This window comes from Syngnathus leptorhynchus, chromosome 3 (genome assembly GCF_054491065.1).
Source record: "Syngnathus leptorhynchus isolate UIUO chromosome 3, UIUO_Slep, whole genome shotgun sequence".
NCBI lineage: Eukaryota > Metazoa > Chordata > Actinopteri > Syngnathiformes > Syngnathidae > Syngnathus > Syngnathus leptorhynchus.
Window position 1 is genome coordinate 10,489,619 of NC_141197.1, and position 12,415 is coordinate 10,502,033.

Genomic DNA, 12,415 nt, shown 5'->3' on the forward strand with positions numbered 1-12,415 from the left:
GAATAATGAGCAGTGAGTAATCAGGGATAAGCCAAATATAAGGCGTGCTTAACAAAAGGGCACATTAAACGAAAAAAAAAAGCTGAGAAGGGAAAAACCTACAGCCTTTCCAAAATTTCCATTAGGATCAATAAACTACCAATATCCTTACAATATGTATTTAATCTCTAGTGCAAAATGTGGAGACATTTGAGGGTTTTAGTTGACAAGCTTGAAGAGTTTGGAATGTCGTGCATACCTCAACCTTTGACCTAAGTATGTAGTAGTAGCTGACCTGATGGCTTGCATTTAGATGATCAGCAGCCACTTACTTAGTGGGGCAAAGTTGATTTGCTGAACCAGCAATACTACTGGAGAAAATTTAAACAATCCTCAATTATTGAAAGGCGTCTATTAAAAAAAGAAATCCCTTATGCGTGTTATTTTTTCATTTAAACATCAACTAAATATTTGTGGATTGCAGTAAAAACAAGCCATCATCACAAGGAAAAGCTGTTTCCAATATTTTGGGACGATTCTGATCTTAAAAAAAGAAAAGAAATTGTATATATGATAAAATAATACATATATGCTTTGGACCTTATGCGGCTGCTCCGAAAGAAAACATGACTGTGGAAACAAAGTTCATTTTGGTGTGTATCATCGCAAAATAAATGCGAGTAACTGTAATGAAGTAACAATGTAAGTAGCAATGTCAAATCAGAACAATAAAAAAAGGAAGAACCTACAAGAACAGCTGAGCATTTGTGGTTAATCGTAGCCGCTTTACACTGGATTGCTGGTAATGGGAACCTTAAACATCAAATTTTTGTAAATTAAATTTCCCGCCCCCCGCAAATCTATGGGTACGTTCATAAATAATCTCAGAGCGTCTTCACTACGACTGTGCGTTTTTCAAATGGGTAATTCTGTTATCTATAGGTTATCATAACCCTGGTTTGTAACTGAGTAACAGTAATGAAGTAACAATCTAAAAAACATTTCAAATGGGTCATTCGGTTATCTGTCTGTCTCTGTCTCTGTCTGTCTCTGTCTGTCTGTCTGTCTGTCTGTCTGTCTGTCTGTCTGTCTGTCTGTCTGTCTGTCTGTCTGTCTGTCTGTCTGTCTGTCTATCTATCTATCTATCTATCTATCTATCTATCTATCTATCTATCTATCTATCTATCTATCTATCTATCTATCTATCTATCTATCTATCTATCTATCTATCTATCTTCATAACTTAACTTGGGATAGCAACGTGAGTCCATTCAACCCGAGAAAAAAAAAAGTTACAAAAAAAAAAAAAAAAAAAGATGGTTATCATTGAGCAGGAGCAGGAGCGGAGCAAAGTTCGGCGACCACGGGTGACTTTCTGGCCAATCTTCGCCCAGAAGGCGGGGGATAGAAAGTGTGCAAGATGATACATTTGTTCTCCAGAGCCTCGGCGAACAGTCCAAGTCCAACGGGGTCGGCGAGCGGCGCACGGAGCAGGAGTACAGCACATATTCAGCCGGGCAAATATGGTCTCAATTACCTCGCCGTCTCTGGCGCACATGTCCCGCGCGCAGGTTCTGTTGGTGGCGTGCGGCGTCAGCTTCGCCTTCCTCGCCGCGCTGCTCCTCCGTCAGCTCATCAAGCAGAGGAGACCCCCGGGATTCCCCCCCGGGCCTTCCCCCATCCCTGTCATAGGGAACATTATGTCTCTGGTCACCGAGCCGCACGTTTTCCTCAAGAAACAGAGTGAAGTTCACGGACAGGTACGGTCATTGTCTCACTGCATAACGATGCACGCGGCGTTACGAAACCATGCAACCAAGAATCTTTGCACGCCTCTTGCAAATTGCAACAAAAAAAGTGCAACTTTTACCTTCCATTTAGTTTTTAGAAAGGGGATCTGAAGTCATTCCAGTTCATGCAGGCGTTTTCTGGACCTTTCAATTCAGAACAGTTGTGCTTTGGCTTACGAGTTTTAATTGTACTGTGAGCTTGCTCCTACCTTAAATCAATGCTTCCCGTCTGCAATTGATTGAAAAGCTGTTACTTTGCTTTAGCCTCCACAAAACATGTTACATGTTTTTAATATGATGATACAGTGCACAAGTGGGTAGTACATCTGGCTCCATGTGCTGAGATCAGGGTTTGAATCTGCATGCTTGCATGTTCTTGTTTGGGGTTCCTTGGGGTCCTCATGCTACCTCTTGCAAAATTGCCTGTGTGATTGATTGATTGATTGATTGATTGATTGATTGATTGATTGATTGATTGATTGATTGATTGATTGATTGATTGATTGATTGATTGATTGATTGATTGATAGATAGATTGATTGTTTGTCCCTATGGATTAGTTGGTGACCAATCCCGGGTGTCTTTACCAAAACTCAGGAAGGATAATGTTTGGCTCAACTGCAACTCGTCAGGATAAGCAATGTACAAAATTGATATTTTAGACATTATATTAAAAAAAAAAATTAAAACTAAGTGTAAGAAATCCACAAATATACACAGTACTAGTATTTGCGATACTGTCTGTTTTAATTGCCATGGTGGAGTGACTGACATCAGTTCAATGTCACTGTCTTCTCCATACAGCATGTTTTCATTTTGTACAATATTTGCACCTTGGATTGTTTTTCCCAGATGAACATGCATATGTGACCGCAGCTCTCCTTTTTTCTCACTACAACCAAGAACCAGCGTATCTTAATCTCACTCTTAACTCAGTTTTTCTCTCACAGCGCAAATTAAAAAACAAGAACAACAAGAAAAAAGTTTGACCATTTTTTGCTCATCTAAAAAACTAACAATCTAATACCGATACTGAATCGAGTACTTTTGATCATAAATCATCCGGCCTGGGACGTCCTTCTCATTGCAGTATGACCTACTTTTCAAAAACCCTCGACCCACTTCGCTAAGGCTCACTTGGTCACGTGTGTCTCAGATTTTCAGTCTGGACCTCGGCGGCATCTTGACTGTGGTGCTGAATGGCTACGACTGTGTCAGGGAATGCCTTTACCATCAGAGTGAGGTGTTTGCTGACCGGCCATCCTTGCCTCTCTTCAAGAAAATGACCAAAATGGGTGGTAAGAAAAGAGTGATGTTATTTATAGTTCACCAACTCACAACAGGTCACAGCAGGGAGATATTTGTGCTTCAAGAAGAATTTAATGTGCACTCTTCCAATTACACTCTCAACACTGTGTTGCAATGTATTAATTGGATTCGAACAGTGGTGTGTTGAATTCTCAGTTAATATGTTTTACAGTCATCTTAAGGTCAATTGTATTGCTCTATTAGTAAAACCTTTTAGCCACATTACTGGATGTGCTGTACAAATGTTTACTCGATAGCAAAATAAATGAATGATGACTAAAAATGAAACATTCAACCAATGAATGGTTGTTCTTCCAAAGGTCTTCTCAATTGCAAATATGGCAAAAGCTGGATCGAACACCGCAAACTGGCGTGCAATTCGTTCAGGTACTTCGGAAGTAATCAGAGGCTCTTTGAGAGGAAGATCTCGGAGGAGTGCATGTTCTTCGTGGACGCCATCGACGAGCACAAAGGCAAAGCCTTCAATCCCAAACACCTAGTGACCAACGCCGTGTCCAACATCACCAACCTAATCATCTTCGGCCAGCGCTTCACCTACGATGACAGCAACTTTCAGCACATGATCGAAATCTTTAGCGAGAACGTGGAACTGGCGGTGAGCAGCTGGGCCTTCCTCTACAACGCCTTCCCTTGGATAGAGTATGTGCCCTTCGGGAAGCACCAGAAGCTCTTCCGAAATGCCGCCGAGGTCTACGACTTCCTACAACAGGTCATCGAGAGCTTTTCCCAAGGCCGGGTGCCACATATACCTCGGCACTACGTCGACGCCTACTTGGATGAGTTGGAGCAGAATGTGGGCAACCCTGGTTCGTCGTTCTCCTATGAGAACCTCATCTATTCAGTGGGGGAGCTAATCATCGCGGGCACCGAGACCACCACCAACACCCTGCGCTGGGCCATGCTCTACATGGCCCTATACCCCAACATACAAGGTGAGCTCTTAAGTATTTAAGAGGTTTATAATTGCCTTAAGATGCCACAAGATGGCGGCAAATGATTATACTTGTCTAAATGAAGCTTCTAAACTCACCTCGACATAGTTCCCTTGCAAAGATGCTGCGAGGTGGCACCACACTAATACTGCGGTGCCTTGAGCTACAAGATTACCCACTGAAATGAATCGAAATGCCATTCATCCGTTCCAGTGTAGCCTAAAAAATTGTTTTGTTTTTTCTAAAAAAGGAAAATGAAATTCTTTTATATTGCACTTCACAAAAACATATAAAAATAACATATATAGTAAAATAGAACATAAAGAATCAAACAGTTTACGCATCATGATTAATATACCGCGGCTCTTTCTGCTATTTGTGTCATGGGGGTGATCAATATCAGAGTTCAAACGGAAAAGCAGTTTCATGTTATCGCCTTTCTTGGAGAGTTTCACACATACTTTCAAGCGTAACATTGAAAGCAATGTGATAGGCAGGCTGCCAGCAGGCATAGAGGCGCTTTTTCTGTCTAACAGTGCTTTTCCACGTGAACTTCTCAATTACACAACTTTCCTTTCTCTTTTTTATGAATTAAAAACATATAAAAAGAAAAATTCTTTGCGGGAAACAGAATGAAGGGGTTAACGGCATTATACCGTATATGTATAAATTCACTTACAAGGTTGATCAAAGAACCAATTGAATTTGCAAGCCAAAGTGTAACTGTAATTAAAAAAACTTGTTGAGACAAGTGCAAATCCAGCCTATTTTTTCCAGACAGTGATTTTTTAGGTAACAAAAAAAAAAAACAATCTCGCAACCCCTTTCATTTAACTTTGTCGCTTGATTTTCAGCAAACATAATGTGTGCCGCATGTGTGTGTTGTGCCATACAGAGCGGGTGCACAGGGAGATTGACAGCGTGTTACCAAACGGGCGAGCGCCCTCTTTAGAGGACAAACAGAAGATGCCCTTTGTGGAAGCTGTCCTGCATGAGATCCTGCGTTTCTGCAACATCGTCCCCCTGGGCATTTTCCGCGCCACGTCACAGGAGGCGCACGTCAATGGCTACACCATTCCCAAAGGCACCATGGTGATCACCAACCTGTACTCCGTGCACTTTGATGAGAAGTATTGGACGGATCCAGGCGTGTTCTCACCACAGAGGTTCCTGGACAGCAATGGTAACTTTGTGAGACGTGAAGCCTTCCTGCCATTCTCGCTGGGTGAGTCATCTAATTGGATCGAATTGTCACAAATTGAATTTCTAATAAGCAGTCTTGTCAGTGCTGAGCCTTTTCATCTCAACTTACAGTATATGCAACACAAAAATATCCAAACTAAATCAACATTCACACAGCAAAAAGCATTAAAAAATGTTTCTTTAGGCCAAATGGATATTTGAGCACAAACAGCAGCCAATTTTAGCAAAGAATATTACAATACTCAGGCATATATTCTTTATCCTCTGCAAAAAAATACAAATATCACATTCACTGAGCCAACCACGGTATTTGTGAATGTCTTCTTGGTTTCTTACTGTAAACTGTTCTATGGGCAGAAGATTATTGTTAAGATTAAAGCATCTGGTGTATTGCCCAAGCAATAACATTGTGCTGCCCATTCAAAATTTCAAGGACCCAAGATTTCCATTCACGTCTGCACAAACTAAAAGCTTTGTATTGTGTCGTTTAAAGTGTAAATTATGCAATCTGATGCAGTGTTTTATCCTTGTAGGGAGGCGTCAATGTCTTGGTGAGCAACTGGCCAGGATGGAAATGTTTCTCTTTTTTACCACTTTGCTCCAGAGATTCCACCTTCAGTTCCCGCCAGGAAGCATTCCCACAGTAGCGCCCAAACTGGGCATGACCTTGCAACCCAAGCCTTACTCCATCTGCGCCATCCGCAGGCAGCATAAAGACACTCCTTATCGCAATTAGGCATCAACCACTCAAGTTCCTGTTCAACTAGATTGGATTTTCATACAGTGATCGACTCCGCAAAATATAGGTGCTTAAGAAAGCCACCCAGAATTGTAGTGGTGCATCTTTCGGGAACTCCCACATGTGGACACGTGATCATCTATGTCATTGGGCAATATGCGTATTTGCACAATAAGCACAAAGCTGTGCAATGCAGACTTTCGAGACAGACGTACATTATCGATCGAGTTCTGCGTAGCGAAGGACACGAAATGTCTCTGAACCTCGGCCAGCCGGGAATGTGTTAGGTATACGTCAATGATTGATACTAAGTACACTGGTGCTGGTTCACAGCCCTTCCTTCACAAGGGCAGCGTCAGGTCAGACAAATGACTCCCGTCATTTGGAGCTGCGGGCACAACCGAGACTTCCCAAGAACATTTGCACGCTTAGGCTGGGCATGGGTTGGCTTTACGTCATCTGAACTGAGTTTGACACTGCCTTCTGGTACAGTGCTTTTCAGAAAAGCTTTCTCCTGGAAGGCCGATGCAAAAGCTGGTGGATTTCTAGAAATCACTTTTTTTTTTCCCTTAAGGTGCTTATCAGTACTTACAAAGTACTTCATTTACATCTTTTTTGAATACTGGTGTTTTTGTGTTCATCAAGTACTTGCTTAACAACAAAATGCATACTTTTTTTTTTTTTACAAGATCTATTTTACAAGTGTGTAATATTACGTTTGTAATACTTGAATCAATGATTACGGTGAGCTGCGACATAGTTAAGAAAAATTGCTATGTTGACTTGAGACTTGAATTGTTTGTTTTGGTTTATTTGAATACAAAAAAAAAAACATTAAAAGTGCACATTGTTGCCAAGTGTCAGTGTAAATGTCATGAATGACTGGATGGATGATTGGCAATCTCTTATGAAAGTTAAAAAAAAATTCTAAATCACTTCTGTGATCCAAGTAGATTAGTCCTCCAAATAATTAGTTGAGTTGGTAGTCCATGATAAAAACCTCATCAAGTATTGAGTGACTGGGAAGTAATATATGATTTATTATTTTTGTTTTAATTAGAGCATGGACATCATATAGTCAAAAGATACAATAGGAAGGTGCAAATTCAGATATTGCCCAACATTATCACTTCAAATAAAACAAAATATCATGAAATCTTTATATATAAAAGAAGGGAAAAAAATTGAAAATTTAGCTACAAGAAACTTCTTAAATTAACGTTCTTTGGTCACACTCATTAAATGACACAGGCTCACCAGTCAAAGCCTATACATAGAAAATCGCAACTTGCTTTCTACTAGAGCTGCAGGTAATTACTTCTAAAACAATTTATCTCAATTATTTTGTTGAGTAATAATTAAATCTGATTAAAAAATGACATACCATTTGTCACACAAAAGTAGTCTCCTGGACCCTCGACACACTTACACAAGTAGTTTTGCCGCACTAGTAACATGAAGTTGTACTTCTACTATACCAAAGTTGTCCTACAAGAGTGCAGAAAGTATTTTCTATTCTACTGGTGGACTGAATTGTTTTACTAGTAAGGAAAAAGTACCAAAACTGTACATGTATGTTAAGATGGATGTCAAGGACTTAAAAATGCTCCAATGGCTTTGATGGATGTCAAGGACTTAAAAATGCTCCAATGGCTTTTTTGGAAAGCTATTGCAACCTTTATCTTAAGATTATGTAATAGTCTGCTCTTTTTCTTCACTTGTAGGACAACTTTGACATATTATTTGAAGACCTACAGTACATGCTACTAGTGAGGCAAAACTGTGCACGAGTGGACAACTGTGTAGTAATAGTTGTGAACTAAAATTTCACAAAGAGCATGCTTGTCAACTAATAGGTTTGCCTCACTAGTAGTATGTAGTTGGCCTGCTAACAAGTAGTCCTACTAGTTCTGAGAAACGTCACCGTCAGAGTTCTACTAGTGCAGTGTTTGTCAACCTCTATGCTGCGGGTGCCGCGGGTGATTGTCAGGTGTGCCGTGGAAAATGATCCAATTTCACCTAATTGGTCTAAAAATATATTTTTTAAACAAATTAACCAGAATATCAGCTCTGTGTTCATCCAAACATGCCCAGGTTTCACACTGAGTAAAATATACTGAGATTGACATTTTGTACATGCAACTTTTTATATTGTAACAATGAAATCTTTACCAAATATTATTGCAGTTTAATGCACTTTTTAATTGAAAGAAGAAATATAAAAGATGATAAAATACATTTTTGAGTTGATTCCTATTCAAGACCCTTTAATAAGAACGACTATATTGTTAATATAGGTGGATATGTTTTAACAGATTTATGTTGGTGTGCCTTGAGATTTTTTCCAATAAAAAGGTGTGTGCCGTGAATGAAAGAAAAAGGTTGACAAACACTGTACTAGTGCACTAATTTAATTTGTCTTACTAGTACAACTGCTTTCCTTGGCGACACTCAGAGCTGATTGATTTGCCTATTATTGCTTCCTATTGAATTACATTTAACCAATCAAAATTGTGTCAACTCCATTATTATGGCAAATTATATTTTCTGGAGTCAGCAGTGCTACCGTTACACCATGAGGTTCTCAAACTATGTTTTCCGGCCAAAATATTGCATGTTACTTCACATTGTGGCAAAGTGTAATATCTTCAGTGTTGTACCGTGAAAAGATAAAATAATCTCACTAATGTGAGAGGTGTACTCGCTTTTGTGAGACACTCTGCGGCCTGAAAAGAATGCAGTTGTAAGAGAAACAGTGGACTTTTTCCATTGATTTACTACCAAATTCCTAAAGTTGTCACCCACACACACTCAGAAAAATCAACAAGAACCGTGAATACTTGAGGGATGGTGTTTTATGACAGCTATAAATAACAAAAATCAATTGCTCCCACAGTGCAGGTGAGGGTGAATGGTTGCATTGGGTAAGAAGAGGTACGTATACGAATGCCGCACATGGATAACTTCTATGTTTTTTTTTTTTTTATGGCACAATCATTAGAGGACATGGTGGTTTGGAATACTGAGAAAAGCCGACAACACTCAGAAATCAACTCGACAGAATCATAGCTTCTGGTCCTGGAGGACTCCGTAGGAAAGTATGGGTATGGCTCTGACCTGAGTCCAGTCTGCTACTTTCGTTGCTCCTTTGACAATACTGGAACGCTAATGTCGCGGCCGACCGAAAAGTAGGTCGAGTTTGGCACTAGTGAAGGAGAGATGATGAGATTGAAAGAAAGCAAAGAGATTGAAGACAATTGAAAAGAGAAGAAGAAAAAGATACCAAATAGCCACACCAAAAACAAGAACAGAATCCTAATGTATATCACAAGTGAGCATGTAGAAAACTGATGCATTCAATTGATTATTCAAAAAATATATATTTATGCACATATGCTTTTTGTACAGTGGCTGAACACTTGTCTGGTGTTAAAATGAGCACACCTGTGATTTTTTTCTCTTTATAAATGTTAAATCGCAATTGGACTTTCTGCAGATTATGAATGACAAAAAGGCAACCATTTTTCCTTCCCTTTCATAAAATGGAATGCCGAGATGGATGGAAAAAAAAAAAAAAAAACACCTGGTCCCTTCTTTACACTGGCCTCTAGAAGAAAAAGTTAAATACATTGGTGCCATGAGATCCGAGTGACCTGACTCCTGGGTTGTTTGAGACAAAATGAGGAATGACGTTTTGTTTTTATTTTGATGTTTTGGTTTGACTTACAAGCCCAAACATGCTACGCAAGCACCGCATGGCGGCAGGTGACTCACCTTAGCTCACTTCACAATAAGAGCAGTCGAGCAAAAAGTGAACAATTCTTCTACAGGAGGCTTCAAGCTGTTTAATGCCACTCCCAGTTGTTCACCATCAAGCTAAACATCAAACAATAAGAATTATGTGTTACCTCTAAAACAACCTAAACACTGCCTAAAGACCAACTTCGATGCAAACATACAATGGAAAACTTTCCTTATATGAAAAACAACACATTACAAACATTGCATGTCTTTTGAAGGCCGGCCGGAACGGATTAATGGGATTTCCATTCTTTTCAATGGAGAAGAATTATCTCAATTAAACTCGCATCTCAAGACACCAACGTAGAAGAAATATGTTTTTGGGTTGGCTGAGAAAAAGGCACCAGGCCAATGATTTTTCTCCGTAATATTAAGCAATGAATGGACTAGAGACATCCGCTCTCACATCCCAGAGGATCTCAATTGCTTCAATTTGCAGTCAAATAGTTCACTCAACTCCTTCACTTGCCCAGGTGTATGGTATGGTGTTCGAGTCTATTCAATCTTAATGGAATTAATTCCTGCAAAGTAATCATACAGCTATGCATGAATCCTGAGTAACCTTTATAACAAATAACAACTAATAAACAGGAAATTAGAAATCCATTCATTGAGACGGCATTCCTGACCTGAATGCAACACCAGAGAACATTAATGAATGCACAAAAGCATACATACAAATCACAAACTAAAAAAATAATTAAAAACGTGCTTTCTCCAAATAGTCTATCACATTCTTTCCAAAAGATAATCACACATTCAAAAACACATTGTAAGCCAAGGAAACAACAAAAGGGGGTGGCACACATGAGTAACGGCATCCAAAATGATGCAGATATAATAATGCGAAACATCAGTCAACAGTTCATATAATGTCTCTGTGACTGAGTGTCATACAGTGTTTTCGTGTCACCAGCAAGGAAAGAAAACTACACAAGCCAAGGCTCTGGGCCAACATGGATTCGGTAAAGGTTCAGACAGGCACATCTGATATACTGTATGTTTGTCATGTATATGTGTGTGTGTGCACAATATATGATGTGTTTTGACAAAAAAAAAAAAAAAAACAGGCTTTTGAGTCTTCCTTGGTAACCATGTATTTTGACATAGTAACCTGGTCATATTATGTATGGAAAGAACAAAATTCTGGGATTCTTGTCAAAAACTTTAATCTTTCTGTGACATGCATTTTAGGGACTATATATGCATGGCAGCTCATTAAATATTCCCAGTAGAAAAAAATTGGGGGTGTAGCTACCAGAAAGGCCCCTGGAGGAAAAAAAAAGATTCTTTTTTTTTTTTTTAAATAGTGTATTTAGAAGTAAATTTTCGATCCTCCAGGATTCATATTATCTTCAAAACATATGAAAATGAGAAATACATTGAAATTTAATCATCTGATGAAAAATCACAGTTTGCAGCCTTTTGAGTTGGTGCGACATTTTGTGAAAACACCTCACATATGTACGTGTGCGTGCGTGCGTGTCTCGGTCTCGTCTGTCATCTTTTTACATATGAGCAGTTTACTTTGGTAAAGGGCATCAATGCGTCTCCACGTTGCTTGCTTGGTTCATCCTCAATCTCTGTTCTTTTTGTTTTAATAGTCACAATATGATTTGTATCTAAGGGAGGTTTAAGCGCTATGCTTTCAAGACATTGTCGCAGCCAAGGTTATCCAAGGTCATCTCAGGAGTCTGACGCTCTTCTTCCACAACTGCGACAAACCTCACATGTGGTGCGTCTTCTTTGCGCCACTCTGGTACTCTCCACGGGGAGTGGGGGGGGGGGGAAGTGCATAGGAGCTGGACTCCCACTGTTGCAGCGAGGATCCGCTCACAGTGGTAAGGCCTTTTTTTGTTTTGTTTCTCCAGAATTGACTGCACAGTGTTGAGCGCGCGTGCGCGCGTGTGTGTGTGAGTGAAAAATGTCATAATGTGCATGTCAGTGTGTATGTGTGTGAAAGGCTATTTGGGTGTAGGACAATTTCTTCCCGCCCGTTTCTCCACGTGTTGCTGTGGTGCTACTGACGCTCCTCCCCTTCCTCCTCCTCCTGGATGACCTGAATCTCCTCTGAAGGTAATGTGGGCATGCTGGCCGGCAGGCTGTCAGGCTGCTGCTGCTCGTCTTTGCTCTTTTCCTCTTCGTCAATGACTTTCTTCCACACTTTGTGGTTCTCGGTAAGGTGCTGCATGATGCTGCAGAATAACTGGCGGTGCCTTTTCCTCCTTTCTGCAGAAGAAGCAAGAAAAGAAACCAATTTGACCTGCTTTGACATTTTACAGCAATACCTTGAATATCATTCTTTCGCCGTGAAATTTGATACATTTTCTCAAAAGTCTGAAAAATTATTTAATAAATGTCAATCTTTTGCACAGTTTAGGTGCACTAACGCTGTTTTGGGTCAAAGGTTTTAATTTGTGTCTACTAAAATGGCTTTTATATTTACCGGAATGTTTTTTAATCAAGGAGAGTAGTGTTAATGTCGGAAATGTTTAAACCGTGTAACTGTACATGCTATAAATGTGATAATTTGTTACAAGACAGTGGTAACAGTGTTCGAGAGGAAGGTTGAAACTGTCCTGACAACTACCACATTTGCACAAGTTCCTGCTAATACATGCACCTCTGTCTTTGAAGGGTCA

General features: G+C 39.8%; 2 protein-coding genes across 2 annotated transcripts in view; one reads left to right on the forward strand and one right to left on the reverse strand.

The window, feature by feature from the left end:
• Nucleotides 1–1,048: 1,048 nt before the first annotated feature.
• On the forward strand, nt 1,049–6,818 carry cyp2r1 (cytochrome P450, family 2, subfamily R, polypeptide 1). Its single transcript, XM_085908579.1, has 5 exons — nt 1,049–1,739; nt 2,926–3,067; nt 3,398–4,030; nt 4,926–5,255; nt 5,767–6,818. The coding sequence occupies exons 1-5, from the start codon at nt 1,503–1,505 to the stop codon at nt 5,967–5,969; spliced, it is 1,545 nt and encodes a 514-aa protein (XP_085764705.1). The 5' UTR covers nt 1,049–1,502; the 3' UTR covers nt 5,970–6,818.
• Nucleotides 6,819–9,791: 2,973 nt separating this feature from the next.
• The window catches only part of pde3b (phosphodiesterase 3B), a 33,350-nt gene continuing 30,726 nt past the window's right edge, over nt 9,792–12,415 (reverse strand). The window contains exon 16 of the mRNA XM_085908577.1: nt 9,792–12,002. Within this exon, the coding sequence (XP_085764703.1) occupies nt 11,794–12,002 (209 nt within the window). The 3' untranslated portion in view covers nt 9,792–11,793. The remainder of the gene's footprint in view (nt 12,003–12,415) is intronic.